At 36.2% G+C, this 22,767-nt stretch overlaps 1 protein-coding gene across 5 annotated transcripts in view; it reads right to left on the minus strand.

Moving 5' to 3' along the window:
• The window catches only part of METTL25 (methyltransferase like 25), a gene marked incomplete at both ends in the record, with an annotated part of 112,204 nt that overhangs the window by 19,844 nt on the left and 69,593 nt on the right, over nt 1–22,767 (minus strand). For 4 of the 5 annotated variants that reach the window (XR_014017039.1, XM_081248927.1, XM_081248926.1 and 1 more), the window contains 2 exons: nt 8,690–8,783; nt 20,943–21,016. Coding sequence is in view for 4 of the 5 variants with exons in the window: in XM_081248927.1 (XP_081105053.1) it covers nt 8,690–8,783; nt 20,943–21,016 (168 nt within the window). Of the gene's footprint in view, nt 1–21; nt 7,124–8,689; nt 8,784–20,942; nt 21,017–22,767 lie in introns of those variants that run through there. The other variant, XM_081248928.1, reaches the window with a different exon arrangement.

Here is a 22,767-nt window from a genome sequence, read left to right on the forward strand (position 1 = left end):
GATAAAACAATAATAAATTTAATAACAGTTAAAAATATTTTTTTCTAATCAAATATACCCTAAAGTAAAACAAACATAACAATTTAAAACAACCTTAGGTGGCTGAAGAGCTGTAAGGATATTCATGAAGCAAGTCAATATAACTAAATTCTTTCATTTAAATCTTCTGTACCAATATAGGTTATTCAGTATATCCTAAATAAAATCACCAATAACAACCTATTAACTTTGTTTGATTTCAACAAGTAGTGACGAAATACTTACTTTCACTTGTTTCTATGCTTGGGGTGCACAGTATATCCAGTTTCCCCTATTATTAACATCTTACAATACAGTTATTTGTTATAGTAAATGAACCAATAATGATATTATTATACTATTAGCTAAAGTTTACATTTCATTCAGATTTTCTCACTTTTTACCTAATGTCCTTTTTCAGTTCCAGGATCCCAGCCAGTTTACTACATTGTATCTAGTCCTATTGGTTGTGACAGCTTTTCAGACTTGCCTTTTCTTTTTTTTAATTTTTATTGAAGTATAGTTGACTCACAAGACTTGCCTTGTTTTTGATGAACTTGACAGTATTGAGGAGTACTAGTCAAGCATTGTGTAGGATGTTCCTTCACTGGGATTTGTCAGATGTTTTCCTCATAATTAGACTGGGGCTATGGGTTTTGAGAGGAAGACTACAGAATTAAGTATGATATTCCTCACATCATATTAAGGGTACGTACTATCAATATGATTTATCACTGTAGATACTGACCTTGAGTACTTGGCTGAGATAGTATTTGTCAGGTTTCTTCACTGTAATGTTCCTCCTTTTCCCCTTTCCACATTGTATGCTTTGGAAGAAAGTCACAACTTGCAGCCCACACTTAAGGAGTGAGGAGTTATGCTTAAGGAGTGAGGGTGCAAAATCCAAATAAATTATTTAGAATTCTCTTCCATGGAAGATTTTTCTCTTCTCTTCCATTTATTTATTAAAATCATCTTTTTATAGATCTATATAAGGGGGCCCAGGTACACAAAGGTGGACCATACTTCAACTTCATGGGGAATGGGTCGTACGATTGGATGAGAGATACCTAGTTGTTCAGAGATTCTCCCCACACGCTACCTGATCAGAAGATAGGTTAGCAATTGACCTTATTTTCACCAGTAGATGGTAGGACTGAGGCTGCTGATACACCCTTGGCTAGAACTCAAGGTAGGTGGATGTGGTACCAAATGGAGAATGCAAAGGAAAACTTCTTAAAGGAAATTAAAAGTGCTACTCCAGTGAACATATGAATGATATGAAAACAAAAGTCTTACTGCTGATACTGAGAAAGTTGCAGTGGTCTGGATAGAAGATCAAACCAGCCACAACATTCCCTTAAGCCAAAGTCTAATCCAGAGCAAGGCCCTAACTTTCTTCAATTCTATGAAGGCTGGGAGAGGTGAGGAAGCTGCAGAAGAAATTTGAAGCTAGCAGAGGTGGGTTCATGATGTTTAAGGAAAGAAGCTCTCTCTGTAACATAAGAGTGCAAGGTGAAGCAGCAAGTACTGATGTAGAAGCTATAGTAAGTTATCCAGAAGATCTAGTTAAGATAATTAAAGAAGGCGGCTACATTAAAGAACAGATTTTCAATGTAGATGAAACTGCCTTATATTGGAAGAAGACGCCATTTAGGACTTTCATAGCTAAAGAGGAGAAGTCAATGCCTGGCTTCAAAGCTTCAAAGAACAGGCTGAAATCTCTTTTGTCAGTTAGGGGCTAATACAGCTGGTGACTTTAGGTTGAAGCTGACCTCATTTACCATTCCAAAAATCCTAGGGCCCTTAAGAATTATGCTAAATCTACTCTGCTTGTGCTCTATAAATGGAACAACAAAACCTGGATGATAGCACATCTGTTTACAATATGGTTCACTGAATATTTTAAGACTATTGTTGAGACCTACTGCTCAGAAAAAAAGATACTTTTCAAAATATTACTGCTCATTGGCAATGCACCTCAAGAGCTCTCACGGAGATGCATAATGAGATTAAAATGCTGTTTTTATGCTGCTAACACAATATCCATTCTGCAGCCCATGGATCAAGCAGTAATTTTGACTTTCAAGTCTTATTTAAGAAATACATTTTGTAAGGCTATAGCTGCCATAAATAGTGATTCATCTGATGGATCTGGGCAAAGTAAATTGAAAACATCCTGGAAAGTATTCACTATTCTAGATGTAAGAACATTCATGATTCATGGGAGGATGTCAAAATAACAACATTAACAGGAGTTTGGAGGAAGCTGATTCCAACTCTCATAGATGACTTCGAGGGGTTCAAAACTTCAGTGGAGGAAGTAACTGCAGATGTGGCAGAAACAGCAAGAGAACTAGAATTAGAAGTGGAGCCTGAAGATGTGACTGAATTGCTGCAGCGTCACGATAAAGCTTTCACAGGTCAGGAGTTGCTTCTTATGGATGAGCAAAGAAAGTGGTTTCTTGAGATGGGATCTACTCCTGGTGAAGATGCTGTGAAGACTGTTGAGATGACAACAAAGGATTTAGAATATTATATAAACTTAGTTTATAAAGTAGCAGCAGAGTTTGAGAGGATTGACTCCAATTTTGAAAGACATTCTGCTGTGAGTAAAATGCTATCCAACAGCATTGCCTGCTACAGAGAAAATGTGAAAGGTCAATCTGTGGGTCAAACTTCATGGTTGCCGTATTTTAAGGAATTGTCACTGCCACCCCAGCTTTCAGCAGCCACCACCCTGCTCAGTCAGCACCACCTACATCGAGGCAAGACTCTGCACCAGCAAAAAGACTAGGACTTGCTGAAGGCTCAGATGATGGTCAGCGGTTTTCAGCAATAAAGTATTTTAATTTATTTTTTGGATTTTATTTTATTTTTTTATACAGCACGTTCTTATTAGTTATCTATTTTATGCATACTAGTGTATACATGTCAATCCCAATCTCCCAATTCATCCCACCACCACCCCCGCCACTTTCCCCGCTTGGCGCCCATACGTTTGTTCTCTACATCTGTGTCTCTATTTCTGCCCTGCAAACCAGTTCATCTGTACCATTTTCTAGTTTGCTCATATATACGTTAATACACGATATTTGTTTTTCTCTTTCTGACTTACTTCATTCTGTATGACAGTCTCTAGATTCATCCACGTCTCTACAAATGACCCAATTTCGCTCCTTTTTACGGCTGAGTAATACTCCATTGTATATATGTACCACATCTTCTTTATCCATTTGTCTGTCGATGGACACTTAGATTGCTTCCATGTCCTGGCTATTGTAAATAGTGCTGCAATGAACATTGGGGTGCATGTGTCTTCCTGAATTATAGTTTTCTCTGGGTATATGCCTAGTAGCGGGATTGCTGGGTCATATGGTAATTCTATTTTTAGTTTTTTTTTTTTTTTTTTTTTTTTTTTTGCGGTACGTGGGCCTCTCACTGCTGTGGCCTCCCCCATTGCGGAGCACAGGCTCCAGATGTGCAGGCTCAGCGGCCATGGCTCACAGGCCCAGCCGCTCCACGGCATGTGGGACCTTCCTGGACCGGGGCACAAACCCGTGTCCCCTGCATCGGCAGGTGGACTCTCAACCACTGCGCCAGCAGGGAAGCCCCTATTTTTAGTTTTTTAAGGACCCTCCATACTGTTCTCCATAGTGGCTGTATCAATTTACATTCCCACCAACAGTGCAAGAGGGTAGCAATAAAATATTTTTTATTAAGGCATGTATATTATTATTTTAGACATAATGCTATTGCACACATAATAGACTAAAATACAGTGTAAACATAATTTCTGTATGCACTGGGAAACCAAAAAATTCACGTGACTTGCTTTATTACGATATTTACTTTATTGCGGTGCTCTGGAACTGAACCCACAGTCTGAGGTATGCCTGTGTTATTATAGTGGTTGTAAAAAGCAGCAGGAACTTACTTATGGGAATAATGCACATGTTCTTTGCATATCACCAGAGATGACAGGCTTCCTATATATTTAAACTGTATCAGGAATTCGCTGTTTCTTTAGGGTCAGATGACCTCACATAACGTAGATCATTTCTGGACACAGTCAGTCCTCCATATCCATAGATGTGGAACCCACAGATACAGAGGGCTGACTGTACTATACCATTTTATATAAGGGAATTGAGCATCCTTGGGTTTTGTTATCAGTGGGGGGTTCTGGAACCAATTCCCCACGGATACCGAGGGACCACTGAATATTACTACATGGAAGTTTATGAGCTCCTTGTATTTTTTGTTGCCCTCCCACTTGTATTGAAACCACCTAGTGATTATGATTACTACTAATTAACTTTGATCTAATGTCCAAAGATCAGTTTATTTGGTCTCTCCACATGTGCCTAGTCCTTTGGCCTCGTCTCTCCCCACTGTCTCCTCTACTTGCTTTATGCTCCAGCTGTGCTGAGTCCAGAATCATGTTTCTTACTCTCTGTGGTTTTGTACAAGCTATTTCCCCCAACACACACACCTGAAATTCCCTGCTCCCTACCTTCCCACCTTGTTTGCTTAATGAACTCCTATGCATCCTTCAAAACCAAGCTAAGGCATCAATGTCCTCTGAGAAATCTTACAGGCAGAGTGAGTCACTCCAAGCATACATACTTTATATGTCTAATGTTGTAAGTTCATGCTATGATTACTTGTTTTCTTTTCTCATGGGTTATGTCTTAATTATCTTTGTAGCTCCAGAGTTTCCACTCATCTTGGCACATGGGAGATTCTTCAAAATAAATGTTTGCTGGTGAGTAAATGATTTTGGTCTCAAAAGTTTTGCTTTTGCTGGCCAGTTTTGGAGAAATATTGGAGGATAATTTTCTGAGTTATCCTCTATCCCTTCCACTAAGGTTCTAGCTTAGTGATTTTCAACTTTGTCCATTCAACAGCACACACCCCACTCCCGTTAAATCACCAGTTTTATTGTCTATTTCATTCTCAATATCTGAGAGTAATATTTATTTGAATATTCATCATATGTATACAGCACACAAACACACATACATGCAAGCTCTAGAACATAAGCTCCTTTTATTTTCCCTTCTTATGGACAAATGCTCCAGCTCGTTCTTTGTCTAGCAAGCAATAGTGGTTTTGCTGCTTTTAAAATCTGATGCTTCAAAAATTTACGGATGTGTGTGTGTGTGTGTGTACGCTCATGTATCCGTGTGTGTGCAGTACATGCATGTGGAAGGAGAAAGCGAGAAAATTAATACAAAAGAAGAAAAAAATGCTGTGGACCATGAATATGAAACCTTGAGTACAATTATAAACGTTTTCTGAAATTTGGTGAAATGCCAAAGCTTGGGACAGAAGATAAATTTAAAAATACCTAGTTTTTTTAAGGTCTAGGTAAAGCTAATCACTAGGATTTTGTTATTTTAGACAATTGTAAAGTTTTATTAAAATATTTTACAAAGAAGTAATTGAACTTTACTCAATTACAAGGAATATTACTGTAAAATTTCATTCTAAGCAGTCCATCTATTATAAACAGTATACTTGCTGATATAAGGTGGCTGATGTTCTGCCACAATTTATTGTTTTCAGTGGCTTGGCTTTACTGTGAAATCTAAACACTCTTCTTAAACAGAACTGTATCTTATGCAGGGGTGAAACAATATCACCCTTAAACGGTTAAGGCTATAAAAGATTAAAAATCAAGGAGGGGATCATTTTGATAAAAAGTCTTCAAAATATAAGAACAGAATCACTGCTTTTCCCCACTTCCCCACTCTATGTTTCTTGGTGTAACATGGCATTTCAAGATAATATGGGGTCTATAATGGGGATGTTAATGGAATCACTAAAATGACAAATGCTTGAAGACAGCATACCTTAACTGGGGGTGATTTTGACCCTCAGGACATTTGTGGCAATGTCTGGAGATTTTTTAAAAATTTATTTATTTTGGATTGTTACAATTAGGGTGCTACTGCGGACACCTAGTGGGTAGAGGTCAAAGATGTTAAACATCCTCCAGCGCATAGGATAGTTCTCCACAATTAAGAATTATCCAAATGTGCTGAGTTTGACAAAGTCCTGCTTTAAGAGAAAATGTCCAATGCTGTCTGTCACAACTGACTACAGGACATATGGATTGATATTTTAAGCTGTGTATGAACCACGTATATATCCAGCACATGCTGTTCTGTTCTGGTCTTTGGAATGATGATTTGTCTGGGAATGTTGTTTTTCCTCATGTTTACATGATTTCTTGTGACTAAGAAGGTATCAGAGCATGTTAGGAGATTTCTAGGCACTTCACTTGCTTACATAGTTTTGAATATGAAGAGATGTGCTTTGAGAGATCAGAAACACATCAGCGGTATTCACTACACTTTCAATTGTATATAAAAGTTTGTTAATAAATGACTATAGATTTAGTCAAAGACCTTTTAAACACTTTGGTATATCTAATATTTTAAATTTAAGTGGTTTTGATACTTTTTAGTAATTAGAATCTTGTGAAAGTTAATTTCATTTTTTAAATAAAACTATTCATACATCTCTTCTTATTGTGTTTGTGGTCAAAACCTTCATTTTAGCACTGATATTTCATAATGTGGGAGAAAAATAATAGGATTTTGTATTATATCAGAAATATAAGCTTGGTTTTAATAACTTATCCAATTTCCAAACACTCTGGCCTGACAGACACAACCCTCAATTCCTCTTGTTTAATATAAAAACAAACAAAAAACCCCTCAAAACACATACTCATCTATTTGCTTCCTCTCACCTCACTACCTTTGAAATGCCTTATTAGGTTCTGTACCCTCCTCCCCTTCCAGCTTGGGTTTCTTGTTCCTTTTCTTTTCCTCACCCATTTTATCCAACATATTTATCTTTCAATGAACTTAAACAGCTTTAAGAGAAAAATCAGCAGGGCACTATTAATTGTCTTTACTAACTAATAAAGGTAATCATTTAAGACTGATATTTTATGGTGATACTTATCTACATTAGTCTTTTTCCTTTTGTTTTTAATTTCACTTCTCAGTACAGTGGTGGTTGACAGTGGAGGTTCTGACGTAAGTTGAATCTGCGTTCAAGTTCCAGCTCTGCCACTTGCTCTTCAACTCTGAGAAAATAACTTGCCTTTTTGTAAGCCTCTCTTTCTAGATCATTACATTGGGAATAATAATAGTATCTTACTCTTTTAGTGAAGAGTAAATGCGATAATGTTATGATGTCTTTAGCATAATAACTATAACATAGTAAGTGCTTAGTAAATATTAGCTGTTATTAATATTCTAATCAGTAATATGATAATCATATTAAGAAACATTTACTATGGTTATTATTAGAGACAAACCTGGGAAGAGAAAGCATCACGAAAAATAAGTAACACTCTTTCTGGATTTTTACAGTTTGGTTTTTGACAAAGGATAATACATTTTTAGTTTAAGTAAAAACTTAGCTCTATATTTGTAAAAATTATGCTTAGGTTTGTGTTCCTGATAGTAAATGTAAGACGCGGAATTGAGACACGAAGTAAACATATGCATTAAGAAAGACTAATTGGAAGGAAGACCAGTCTGATTAAAAATATTTTAAAAAAACAGAAATAAAATAACTAGGATAACACTGTCTATTCTTACTTATTTATGCAAGACTAGAAGGACCTTCATTTTGGTGACTAAATAAAAATGTTTATAGGAGTCATATCAATTGTATTATTATAAGCAGTACACATACAAAGATAAGAATCATAAAAACTAGTATTAGTTAGCACTTACTATGTACATTGTATTCAGCATTTTATGTCTATTACCTCATTTAATTTTTCTTAAATCCTATGAATTAGAAATGCTTTTTCAGAGCTATTTTACAGAGGAGGAAACTTATTAGTACCAGTCTAATTGCTTTAAGTAATAAAGCAACTGGGGAGTAAATGGATAACTGGTACAATAAATAATAATGCCCTCTGGCTTTGATATAACTTAATCATATCTGTATAATTTTTCCCTTTCAAGAAGAAACCTTTACCACCTTAATCACCATTCCTTAATCAACTATTTTTTTCTTTATTTCAATTTATAATCAATTCAAAATACCAAAGTGATCCAGATTCAACTTAATATTTTAGTTAATAACTCATTTGAATCATGTTGAGAGTTATTTTTTTCTCAGTGTTAGACTATTTATTACCACTAGTCCATCAGCTTACCTTTTGTGTCTTCAACAATATGTTCTCAATTATTACCTTGGGCTTTCTATGACATTACCACTTCCCAGGATTCTCCCATTCAAAGGGTTTTTGAATTTAAGATTTTTAATTTTAGTGCATTATACAGCCTTTAAATACATGCAGTTTAAAATTAAAACCATCGTCTCCTGATGTACTTACAACTCCCATTTGCTCTTGCTTTTTAAGTCTATTTTGATTTGAAAATTGGCACAAGTTTACCTGAATAAACCTGAAAGGGGAATCACTCTGGAGGTGTACAACTGCAAACTATCCGTATAATATTGACAGAAAAGGTGAACTGGAATAAAGGTAACTGGAGTTTGGTTTCAATATAATTTAGATGTTTTTCATGAATAAGAGAAAAGTAGAGGGCAAATAATTTTGTATTATCTCAATTCATAACCCTATAGAAGTTCTCTTGTTTCTTATAAAAACAATGGGTAATCATATACCAACCTTGGACTCATCTAATCCAAGCTTCTTTAGAGACTTTCTGACATAATCCAGAAAGGAAGAGGATTTGGAATAAATTTTACCAACATGCCGATCACTGCAAAACAAAATTGAATCACTCTTTAGTTTTTCCAATTTAAGTTATAGATGATTTTAAATTCAGTCATGAAATATCTTTAAATACCTTCTGTGCATATGGCACAAGCTCCACATGTGATAATAATGTAGTAATACTTTTGTGAACACTTTTAGTTTACATATTACAAAAATATTCGGGATCTGCTTTTGAGAATTCCTTCAACATACAACAGTGGAAGACATATTATGAAGACAATACTATGAGAAAGAAGTTGTAAAGTTAGTATTAAAAAAGCCTCATTTTGGGCTTCCCTGGTGGCGCAGTGGTTGAGAGTCCGCCTGCCGATGCAGGGGACACGGGTTCGTGCCCCGGTCCGGGAAGATCCCACATGCCGCGGAGCTGCTGGGCCTGTGAGCCATGGCCGCTGAGCCTGCGCGTCCGGAGCCTGTGCGCCGCAATGGGAGAGGCCACAACAGTGAGAGGCCCGCGTACCGCAAAAAAAAAAAAAAAAAAAAAAAAAGCCTCATTTTAAAAGGGAACTATAGGTATTTCGAAAGGTTCCATTGTGCTACAAAGCACATTTTCACTTTACTGGCTCAACATTACAGTGCACATTTCATGGTAACACCTGCTAATAGTGGTGACATCCAACAGCCAGGCAAACAGAACTTCAATGCCAGCCATTGGAAAAGCACCATATGCTGCTGAGTTGGGTCTGACTTGATCTCATTTATGCCCTGCAGATTTTCATTACAGTATAAATTACAGTATAAATAAAATATGAGATGGTTTTAAATTTAAATCACATCGCACAATTTTGGTTGCATTTAGGTATAATGTAAAACTCAAGAGAATAAAAAATTTACCACCTCCAAGTATCAAAAACAATGAATAAAAGCTCATTTACTCCTGGCAGTATAAATATTAATCCCTATGCTTAGTCAGACATGAAGCTCTACCAATTCTTCCATTGAAATCTACCTCAAATATATAACTTCAGCTCCACTTCTAGATGGCCACTTCAGTTACACTTGTTATTACCTCAGGTCCTAATTATTACAGCTACTTCCTAATTAAAGCTGATGCTTGTCCCTTCATTCCTGCCTACATTGTCATGCTATTTTGTCAGAAGAGCATTTTCATTTACCACTTTCCTGCTCAAAAAACTGCTTTGAAATAATAGTCATTTGAAAAGGTATAGGTTCCAGGAAACAGAAATTATATTTTTTATTAGTTTCTGTGTAATTCTCAGATCCTACACATTTATATATAAGAGATATCATATAATCGATACGGACATCTTATGTATCACAGTATATTGAAATGATAAACTGTGTAGCCAGAAAAAGGAAAAAAGCCATTTAATATTAACTTCCTGCTCCTCATCTTAAAAGGTTTTTAAACTTTTACTATTATTATTTTTTAATTCAGAGGGGCAAGCAATTCTTTCCCATGAGATAGTGACTGGTTATTTTATACCATCTATCACCACCTAATAGAGTAGCTTAAGAGAGAAAGCAGAGCACAGTAGATAAGAGTGTAGCTTCCAGTCTGTTTCTATCACCTACTAGCTCCCTGTTTATAAAAACGGGATATTAATAGTCCCAATTTCGTAAAGTCACTGCGAGGATGAAATTAGGTAACACATGTAAGGTGCTCAGAACTGTGCCACCATGTGAGTCATTTTCTTTGCTATCATGATTGTTGTTTTTATCATAATTGGAATTATCATTTGGATTTTTCTTCGATTACAAAGTTAAAAGAGCCAGAGTGAGAAGCTCACAGGAAAGTGCTAACCATTGTAAGCTGAAGACAGTAGACAGTATAAGTGTAGGTGGTATCGACTTGTTTCCTGGGTTTTGTATTTCAGATTGCTTGAAAATAAGAGAAACATCTAAAATTTTAATTTGCCCTCATCTTACTTTTTCTTTTCGGAATATACTACCCCTTTTCTGTTACAAAATCTCACAACTGATTATGACATTACTTTTAGTGTATTAAACAATAATTTGCTACATAAGACTTGTCCCTTAAATCCTTTGTTGAGGTATACTATCTTGGACCTGTTTTTAGCAGCAACCAGTAAGGGAGAAAAATATCATCCAAATAGAAATAGAAAGGTGATTATCTGATCATGTTACTTCTCTTTAAATTCCTCCAGAATTTCCCATGACTCTTAGAATTAAGATCTAAATGCTTAACATAGTATATAATAAGCCTTGTACCACCTGGTCCATTCTGACAACCTCTCTAACACTCCTAGGACACTGCCTCTCCATTCACAATGACAGTCTTTCTAGTTTCTTGAACACATCATGCTTTTGTCTATAAACACTATTTGTGTTACACTTCACCCCTGATCTTTTTGCCTAGGGAATCCCGAACTCATCCTTTCAGATCCTATCTTAAATGTTGCTTCCTTAGGAAAGTCTTCTCTGGCCTCCCAGATGAAGTTAGGCTCCCGACACAGAGAACTTTTCCTTCACATGCTTACTCTTTTTTGTTTCTTTGAGTGTCTGTCTTTATTTTTAAGTCAGTGGACTCCAAAGAGGGGTGAACATACCCCAAGGGAAAGAGAATATTAGAATTTTAATTTCTATTTATATTTACCTTTTTAATTTCAGTTTTTCAGTTTATTTAAAAATTTATACAATAGACTAGTAGAAAGACACATATACCACTTATAAATAATTAAGTATTCATTTTGGGGGTGCATGCTCAAGAATGTTTATGACAGAGGTGTGAAATGTAAAAATATGTTTGAGATCACTGCTCTGAGCAGCTGGAGAGCAGAGTTTCCACCTGTTTTGCTCATGACCGTATCCCCTGTGCCTAGTGTAGACACTCCAATATAGCAGGATCTCAATAAATGGATTAAATAATTAAATAAATATCTCTTGCAGCTTGCAGAAACAAAAACATCTAGTCAGACTATAACATGAAATGCGCTAATACAGTAAATAGATCTATTTGCTAATCAAGTAAAGTTAGGAAGGCAGGCTTAACTATACAAATAAACAAGTGTGATTTAAAAAATATATAGAGAGAGAACTACTGAACAAATATATAAGGAATAGTGCAATGTAAACAAAACAAATAATAACAGTTAGTATTTATTTCATGTTTACGATGTGCCAGGACCTGTAAGTCCTTTGCTGCATTTACTTATTTAATCCTTACTACTACTCCATGTGGTAGGTCCCACTATTATCCCCATTTTAAAGATGGTGAAACTAAAGAACAGAGAGGTGAAGTAAACTGCCCCCAGTTTGAATTCAGGAAGTCTGGCTTTAGAATCTGAGATATTAACTACTATTAAATAGTAACTCTGGCAGTTCTTCAACAGAATTTATACTCGATATTGTTAAACTGCAGATGAAGAATGTCTACCTCTGTGTTATAGACAAACAGAAGTAGGCAGACTCCATGGGAACTCAAGACTGAAATAAGTTTGATTCCTTGCTCTACCATGTATTTACCGCTTAAAAACCTCTCTTTGCCTCTCCTTGTTCAGCAGTAGAAGGTTGAAGATGAGAGTCTATGTATGTACCATGCTTGGCTCAGTGTCTGACAAACACTCAATGAATGGAGGTCATTTTCCTGTTATTGTGCTGGGTTCTAGGGGTAGAATCATCCACAGTTTATAAAGGAAGACAGGTGAACAAATGCTATAATTCAATGTGATAAGCAAAAGATGGTGCTCAGAATACAGCACAGAGTAGGGAGTGCTTTAGCTGCTGGAATTGACTAGGGTAAGCTTTCTTAGAGGAGGAATTAAGTTTCAAAATGTCTCAGTTTCCAACAGTACTGCGAACAGCAATACTGATAAAACAAATGATAAAATTATAAAAGTAACATACTAAAATTAGGCCAACACGTAAAATATAGAAATAGGTTACAACAATTTTTTTTTAAACTGTTCTCCTTAAGGACTCCAAAGAGGTACTTTAAAGGGTTACAATTTTCCATAAAATATGAAAAGGATAATTGTGTAAGAAATAAGTCCTTTTCTAAAATTTATTAAATTTATTTGGTTCTATGTAAGGCTGTGTTTGAAAATAGAGTGCTATTAAAAAATTCAGAAAAAATGGTTTTATTACTCTCACGGTATAGAAAGAGAAGGGAAGTACCAATAAGTCCATTTTGGTTTAAGAAAAAAAAAGTATATTTTACAGGAAACAGAATGTCAATTTAAATATTATTACCAAAGCAACACAAGATTTAGTATAATGAATCAGGCTTTTAGAACTTTTGGAGGTAAAAGGCTACTTTTGCAGGACATGGCACTAATCTCTAAAGTCTGGGTGTCTTACAAATCAACCTTCTTAAAAATAATAGTTGTAAAGAGAGTTTATGATGTAGAATGCAGTCTGCTCTTTTGAAGCTACCAGAAAAAGAATATTTCACTCATCAGACTTTAGGAGGGTCTGTAGTTTTAAGGGTAAATACTGTAATTCTAGTAATTAAGAAACAAGAGAAAAAAGAGGCAGGTGCAAAAAAGATTTGAAAAGTTACCTATATAGAAAGTAAAAGCACAGAATAGGACTGTTAACAAATGGAATAGGGGGCAATCCCATTTTTAATTTTAATTTTTCGTAAGTGCCTATTGCATTTTTCTCATTATTTAACACTAAAGATTTGGAGTCTACCTTTTACAGTTATACATTATGACATCACAGAATCACTGCAGTCTTAATTTTTGCTGACGTATGTGAAGATAAATAGAAATCCTTCTCTATGTTAGTTAATATAATTAATATAATATATATATATAATATAATTGCTTTCTGTAAGGAAATGCCTAAGATCAGGGATCTGGATGCCATCTTGTTCTGCCTCCTCTGATGTATCTTCAACTTCTCTTTACTCACTGAGTCTTTACTCTTATCATCGGAAAATGCTCAAGTTTCTCTGTCTGAAAAAACCAAGCAAGCAAACCAAAATCCCCCAGGCCAAACAAAACTTCTTTCTGATTCTATATTCTAAAACTATCTACTAAGTGGTGGTTGTCACATGACCAAACGACAAAGAGTTGAACATGAGTCTGCCTGTCCAATCACATAAGTTAGTTCACGTGTCTGGCATACATTGTCATGTGCGTTCATCCTCTACAAGTGGTTGTGCTTTTGTGTATTTTACTATACAGTACTGTATAGAGTACAGTAGTACAGTATCTTTATTACAAGCCCAGGATGTCCAGAAGCAAGTGTAAAAGCAGCGGTGATGTAGCTGGTACTGCTAAGAAGCGCCAAGCGATAATGATGGAAACAGGTGAAAATAATCGAGAGAGTGGAGTGACAAGAGGAAGCAGTAACTGAAGAACTGAAGAGATTCACGTCGCAGGGAACGGCAAGGGGATTTTCTTTATTTGAGGAGGCACTGTTTCCGTTTCTGAGGCACAGGACCTGAACGCAGAATGGTACACAAAGGTTGCATCAGCTGTTCAGAATGCAATCCATTGCTATAATGTCTTCTAGGATGAGAAAAAAAGAGCTACTACTCAGACATCACTGGATCATTTTTTCAAGAGGGTAGATAGAATTGAATCCAGCAAGGAACCAGAACCTGTGCCATCAATGTCAGGCGTAGTGAAATTGCAGCTTGCCCTCTGTCTCCGATTGTGACGATCCTTCAGCTCTACCATCTCCCACCTCCTCTCCCTCCTCCAGTCAGTAACTCTTCTTGCCTGTTCACTCGATGCCAGCCCCTGTAGGCCAGCTGTTGTACTGTACTACTGTGCTTTTCAAGGTACTGTACAGTAAGATTAACAATGTTTCCTTTATTTTTTGTGTTTGTTTTTTATGTATATTTGTGTGAAAAGTATTATAAGCCTATTATAGTACAGTACTATATAGCCAACTGTGTTAGCTGGGTACCTAGGCTAACTTTGTTGCAATTACGAACAAACTGGACTTAGAAATGCCCTCTCGGAACAGAACTCGTTCGTATGTAGGGGACTAACTGTATGGCAATAAGAGCTAATGAGAAGCTGATGACAGAGGAGAGAAAGCAGAGAAGAAATGTTAGTGAGGAGTGATGGTGGATATCATAGAGATAATAATTTTGAGTAAAGAACTAAAGAAAGAGAGTGAACTAGCCATGTGGATATCTGGTGAGGAGCATTCCAGGCAGAGGACACATTACGTGGAAAGGCTCTGGGGGTAGAAAGTGTTCCTGGTATTTTCAAGTAATACCAAGGAAAGCAGTACAGACATAAATAAATGGTAAAATAGTAGAAATGAGATCAGAGAGATAATGAGTAGCTCCATCATATAAGGCTTTGTAGGTCATAGTGAAAATATTAGCTTTACTTTCAAGTGAATAAGAAACCATGGGAAGACAGTGAGCAAGATCTCACTTAAAAATATTAACAGGATCACTGTGGCTATTGTGTGGAGAATAGACTCTAGGGGGCAAAAATAGAAGCAGGAAGACCAATTAGGAGGTTATTATAATAATCTACATGAGAGATGATGGTGGCTTTGACCAGGGTGGTGGCCCTGAGGATGGTTAAGAAGTGGTAGAATTTTAGATATATTTAATTAGACAGACTATAAAATTGTTGAAGAACTGGATCCAGGCAGTGTGAGAGAGAGAGGTCAAAGTTATCCTGGCCTGAGCACCTAGAAGAATACGCTTGTCATTAACTGGACTATAGATTTGAGATTCACCAGCATATAAATGGTACTGAAAGCCATGAGACATGATGAGATCACCTAGGTAGTAGGAACTGATAGAAAAAAGCACTCCAAAAATGAGAGGTCTGAAAGAGGAAGAGGAGTCAGCAAAATAAACTGGATTAAAAAAAAAATGAAAAAGGTGACTATCTTAAGAGGGACTTTCTCTAACAAATGAAAATAAAAAGTGGTAAATTGTGTGAAATACTTATGGCAGGCTAAGTAAGTTGAGGATTGAGAACTGACCAGGAGATTTAGCCACATGGGGTCATTAGTGCCCCTGAAAAGGGGAGTTTGATGGAGTGATGGAAGTAGGGTCTGATTGGAATTCAAGTGAAATGGGAAAGAAATTGGCAGCGCTTTCAAGGAGTTTTCCAGTAAAGGAAAGAACAGATATGGGATAGTAGTTGGACGGGAAAATGGTTCCAAAGAGGATTTTCAGAATCTGTGCTCTTAACCACTATGATAGATGACTTCAATTAATAAAGCTGAAAACTGGCCATCGGGGCTCACCAGGTGGGAGAGGAGTACACACAAACAACTCATTGTACATTTAGATTCAATAAGAGCAGTGAATCCCAGATTAAGTACTATGGGAGGAGAGAGTGAGAAGGAGAAGAGAAAGATACCAGAGATGTCTTCCAAACTGGGTTTTAAAGAATGCCTAGGATTTCACCTGCCAGAGGTCAGGGAAAGAAAAGATGCAGAAATGGGGAGGAGAATATTTCAGGTAGGCAAAGGAGCTCCAAGGAAGCATACGAGGTCCAAAAATAATTGCATGGAAATGATGAATAATCCAGTATAAAACAGTGTGCATGGGCAGCTGCTTGGGGTGCAGAGAAGGAAGAACGGGGTGATGAATTATTCTGGAAAGGACATTAGTGGCACCTTAGAAATGGCCTTGAATGCCATAATAAGGACATTTTAGTTTTTGAGTATAAAGAAGAGAAATTATCAAACATTTTGAAGTGAGAAAAGTGACATAACTGTTTCTGAAAGATAAATGATGGGACTTGAAGAAGAGATTAAAAGGGGGCCCTCTGTCAGAATAAAGCACGGTTAGCATGCTAAAAAGGAATCAGTATTCTTTCTTTTAATAAAAGTGAATGCACTAGATCTAATTAAAATTCTACTCAAGTGAATCCAACACCACCCACATGCTTTCCCCAAAATACAATTGTAAGAACATGGTTTCCTTGTAGCATTTTCCAGAGAAGCAACATTAGTTTAGGAAATTATAGGAAAAGGTAAAGTAGACATATACTAAATAAAAATAAGCACATGAAGGACAGAAAGTATCAAAGTTCAGTTTCTCCACCATCAGAAAATATTTATGAAGTTATTTATTTTGCATTTTATATGCTAATACCTAGTGAAAGACTTAAAGGACCTTTAAGTATTTCTTAAGACTTAACATAAAATTTTGCTGAAAATGGCAATCACTTAAGGAAGTTACAGAAATCTTCAAAATACTCTTCAATGTAAAAGATACAGACCTGCTAATCTGACCACACATTATGGACTAAAGAAGTAGCTTTAATTTGGTGAGCCAGTTTTCATGATCTGGTTTTTCGCATACCTATTTGATTACTGCAAAATCAAAATGAAAGTTAAACTAATTCATAATTACAGGCATCAAAATTTATGTATTTCTTCTACAGCTGTTTACAGTACTCATTATGAAAGAGAACAATAAAGTAAGTAAAGTATACACATCAATTTCTCTGCTCTCTTTTGAAGTGTCCTAAAGGATTTTTATCCCTTATCCCATTAAATGCTTTCTTTGGCATTTTATTCCCTTAGAAAGTTTCCAGATAAGGACTAATTATAACATTTTAAGATTATATAAATTATTGAGTTTTAACGTAAGTGTTAAATGCTAATTCACAATTACAATAGAGTAAAAATGCTATAGTTTTTAAGTCCATGAAAAAAGTTTACTTCTAATCTTATGTTACATAAACAATTAAACTTAAAGAAACTTTCAGAACAGTATTTCAAGTAGTCTGAAACAGTATATCACTTGAAGACAATTTATTTAATTAGCAAGGCAAGCTAAACAAAATGCAGAAGAAATAAGTCAGCGATCTTATTTTCTGTCTTTAGTAATCTTGCTGGCCAGTGATTCCAATCAAGTTAACCTTGTTAACAAGGCTAATACAAGGAGACCTATAACTCCACTCATATTAAAAATATCCCAAAGAATTTAAACTAAAAAGAAGCATGGGATAGCAAAAAGAAAACTTTTGTGGACTATGAATTTGGTCCTAGCTCTGGTTCTTTTAGGCTGTACGACTTAAGATAAGCTTTTAACCACTTCATCCTAATTTTCCTTACTACTATAATGAGGTGACTGTAACAGATACTAGGAGTATAATATGTAGTTCAACTAACCCTGGAGTGTAGCCTGAAATGAGTTTATAATTTCACTGCTGTTGAACACAAACAAGTATTTACAAAATACTATGTATAAGTTATAAAGAATGTCCATAAAACGAACACTTATATGCAACACCAAACTTGAGAAATAGAACATTAATAGTCTCTAGAACTTCCTATGTGCCCCTCATCTTCCCCACCTCAACACTTTGTCTACTCAGTTGTCCTCCCTCCCATAGGATACTATACCACTGAATATTGCTTGTGTTTATCATTCTTATGCTTTTCTTGATTCTTTACCACATATTTACATTCCCGAATTAATTATACCATTTGTGCTTGTTTCCAAATTATATATGAATTTGGAATATATATGAATTTTTCTATAACGTTTAGATTCACAACACTCATCCACTTGGATGCATGTAGTTGTAATTCATACATTTTCACTATGACATAGTATTCCACAACAGTTTATCCATTCTCCTATTAATGAAATTTTTATTCCTAGACTTTTGCTCTTATAAACATTGCTGCTATTGATCATTCTTTTTTGTTGTTGTTATTGCTGTTTTATTTTATTTTTTTAAATTTGGCTGGGCCGAGCCGCGCGGCTTGCAGGATCTTAGTTCCCGGGCCAGCGGTCGAACCCGCGCCTGGGCAGTGAAAGCGCTGAGTCCTAACCGCTGGACTGCCAGGGAATTCCCCTATTCCGTAGTCAAGAAATGGCATCTGGGGGAAAATGAAGCCCTAAAAGCTGGCTTCCTTTCTCTTGGTTTCCATCTTCTAGATATTTGCTGTGTAATTTTTAATTTCCTTGATAGTCTCTGATGTTCTCAAACCAATTAAAAACAAATTTAAATACATACATACTTGCATATACACAAACACACATACTTGTACGCACACACCACACACTTGCATATATACACATCTCTAGCATTTTTAGTTTTTCTCAGAAGGAGGGTTAGCCCTAATTACTTAGTCTGCTGTTACTGGAAGTAGGTTTCTATCATTTTCTTTGGTTTCTGCACATGCCATCCTGACTAGAATATGGAAGACTCCTGTGTGGACACTACATCCTATGCATTCAGAACCTGATAGGCTGCCTGCCCCACAATGAACAACCACTGGGTTAAAAAATATAACATGTGCAAGTCTTGGCAACTAATTAGAATGTGTGGTTTGATGATAAGAAAAGAATCGAATATGATTTTAAGATTTCTAAAGCTTGATAATGGTCATGCAATTCCCCAGAAATGACAAAAGAAGTCAAGAGACAGAAGAAAGAGGAACAGAATTGGTGGGAAGCTGACTTTGTTTTTTTGGCTGTGGCTGAATCTGGTGTATTTTTAAGGTGCTTAAGGTACTTAAGTGAGGCTGTTTAGAAGCTCTTGCTCTATATTGAGAAATAGAGATTTGAACTTCAAAAAAGAGGTAGGAGCTGGATACATGATTTAAGTTATTTGTTGTGAGGGTAACTGTTAAGAGAAAGAGGAAATATAAAGAGACAGCAGCTAAGTGTAAAACACTAGAGAATTTCTGGATATACCAAGGGGATGAGTAAGAAGAAAAATGCTTACAGAAGACAGATGAGAGTTCAAGGTAGGAAAGGAAACTTAGAGGAATGCAGCTTAATGGAAGACAATGAGGATGAGAGTTTGGAGAAAACAATTATTACATGATCAAATATGGCTGAAAGGGCTTCCCTGGTAGCGCAGTGGTTGAGAGTCCACCTGCCGATGCAGGGGACACGGGTTCGTGCCCCGGTCTGGGAAGATCCCACATGCCACGGAGTGGCTGGGCCCGTGAGCCATGGCCACTGAGCCTGCGCGTCCGGAGCCTGTGCTCCGCAACGGGAGAGGCCCGCATATCGCAAAAAAAATATATATATATATATGGCTGAAAGCTCATTAAAGATCTGGAATCAAAGAAGTCTTAAATAACATCTACTGAGTAATAAAGGCAGGCAGGAATGTGGAGGATTGGAGAGATTTGAATTTTTAAGTGAGAAGAAAGGTTCAGAAAAGAGTGTAGATGATCTTAAGTGGTCATCAAGAGAACAACAAACACAGTAATGAACAGATTTGAGGTCTTAAAGGAAGGCAGGCAGTCAATATTTGAGTAGACATGAATTTGCACAATTTTGTGACTTTTTCCAATAAGGTTAGCATCTTGGGGTGAGTTTAGAGAAAGGAACCAGTTTTCAGGAAACCATGAGAAATTCACTTTCAGACATTTTGAAGATTAATATATGGAAAAGAGAATGGAGATAGGGACACAGATTTGGGAGTTATCTACATAGAAATGACAATTAAAATCAATGGTATATGTAGATATTTGTATGTCATAATTTCTTTTAGTAAAAAAATAGACTATTTTTCTTAGAGAAATTATACCTAATCTGAAAATAGCTTCTATTTCTGTTAATAAGTTTGGATTTGTTTTTGAGAACTTGAAAACTACCCTATTTTAGTTTGAAGAATAATCCTATTATAACGAAATGGCAATCAGAATCCTAAAATTATAACTAGTACGAAGAAACATTCATGAAACTTGAAGGGACTGCAGATGTATGCTTGAGTATGGCACAGTTGTTGAACCAATATTATGAAAAATTCTCCTAATCCTTGCCTTTCTGTATAGGCAGCCATTATCTGGGGAAAACAGAAATAAAACATATGCAAGGCTACTATTCTACCAGTACAGACATGAATGGCCACCTGGCTATTTAAGATTGATATCTGCTCTAATTAGTTAAGTGTTTATGCTATAGTGGTTGTGAAATATTTAAAATATAACCCCTGCTCATATTATATTCACTGAATTACTTACATATGACATTTCAATACTTCTCAAATTCTTAAGTACATTTTACATATATTTCTTTATCATCACAACAACGTTTCAGGACAAAAGGGAAGCATTAGAACCCTTACTTTAATAATGATTAACCTAAGATATGGTTGCTGCATAGTTCGTTGTTACTTACTGAAATCATGCTCAAATTCAAAGCTTCTTCTACTAATAACAGTGACCCTGAATGAATTCACCTGAAAACTAAAAGTCACTTCACTTCTAATACAGGATAGTTATTCTTATTGAAATGAAATCATCATACCATTTGGTGATGCCATAACAATCTTTAATAATATCCTGAAGTACGGCACGATAGAAGAGTGATTCAGTAGGCAGCTGAAAAAAATGCAGATATATATGAGCACAAGAAACAAATAAAAAACAGAAATCAAATCAATACTTGAGGGTCAGAACCATAAGTGAATGTTAGAAACCTGAGCTCATTGCTAAACATAGGGGATAATTTTATAACTTTTCTATTCTAAGTTACAATGTACTTGGAGGCTAGTTCTCATTGAGAAAATACAAGAAACTATGAAAGTAGTAGTAGTGAATGAGGAAGAAAAGGAATAATCAAAGAAAAATTAGCTAATGTCCCAAATGGAGTGTTTATCAGTTAAAAACGTAGAAATAAACTTCATGACCATCCAAGTCAGTCCTGTATAAGAGAGCAGACATGTAGGATGTGTGCAAAAGAGATAACAATGTGCATCTTTCCTAATGGTGGTGGATTAGAGATATTACCAAGGATTCACAGCCAGAGAGAGAAGGTACTACCCTAAGTAAGGACATACTAAAATATGTCTGAGGCCTAAAAGATCACCACATTGCTACTACAGAGTTGAAAAGAAGGGCCTTGGAAAGGACATGACATCAGAGACTGAAGTCTCAGCAGGACTTCATTTCCTGGGGAAAAAGAGGTGGGAAGTGTCCATGAAGGTGCAAAGGTAGGAAAAAAGCAATAGCTGAAGAGAAGGTCCCTAATGATGCATAAGAGTTTCAAAGTAGGAGGTAAAAAAGTACTATACATAAAAGAAAGAGTGCTTCACTGTAGCAATGTAAGAGGTACCCTTAAACTAAGAAAATACAAAAAGTTGCCAAAACTCCATCCACATCCCCATCCAACAGAGATATCAGCAACAACCACCTTGCTTCCATGCAAAGTTATTATTGAAAAAAAAAAGGAAAAATGAGCAAGTATGGAGGGAGGTTGGCAATACTGAATGCTTTTGAGAAGTCAAGTAAGTTGAAAACTAAAAACTCTCCAACTATGGGTAAAGTTTTAAAGATAGAGTTCAGTGGAATATGTACTTCACTGAGTTATCCTTTTGTAACTTCTATTCTCCTTCTGAGCCCCAAATTGTTATCTTCATTTGTTTTCAATGAGAACACATCTGGATTCAGGTGGAGTTTAACAGAAAACAAAATTTTGCCTGTGTGCTCAGGCAGAAAACCTACTCCACTGTCCCTTTCCCCCATCTAACATCGAGTTCCTACACTATGGGCCCCAGGTGCTGAGACTACAAAAAACCACACGTTGGGAGTCGAGGGTCAACCATTATTTCTTGGGTCTCCACCCGACGGCACTGCCTTCTTAAGTCACTGGAGAACGTCTGACTCGTAGGGTCCTGACAGAGCACTTTGAACAACACAAGTTATATCCTCTCTGGATGCTGACAACAGTGAGGAGGGTGATTACAGTAGGAAACGGTGTTAGGGATACCACAGTCCCCAACTCAACTCCTAAAATAACTCAATGAAAGCAGACACAAATACACACTTGAGTGCTCACACTCAAATTTATAACCTTCAAAAGGCACACTCCTTATGTAAAATCTCTTTCCAAATGCAACTTCTTGACTTGAGACAAAATCTGATTTCTAAACTTTCCTTTCCTGAAGATTTCTCCAAACATTTCATTAAGAGTTTCCTCTCTCTGGATATATTTTCCATTTGATGTTTTTTCATCTTGAGTAAGTTTTTTCTTCAGTACCCCAGATCTCTGCTTTATCATCTGCTCCCCACTTTCCCCAAATCCTTTCAGTTCTCTCACAAAAGTGCTGAAATCCCTTTTCATATATTAACAC

This window comes from Mesoplodon bidens (assembly GCF_964165515.1).
Source record: "Mesoplodon bidens genome assembly, chromosome: 11".
Taxonomy (NCBI): domain Eukaryota; kingdom Metazoa; phylum Chordata; class Mammalia; order Artiodactyla; family Ziphiidae; genus Mesoplodon; species Mesoplodon bidens.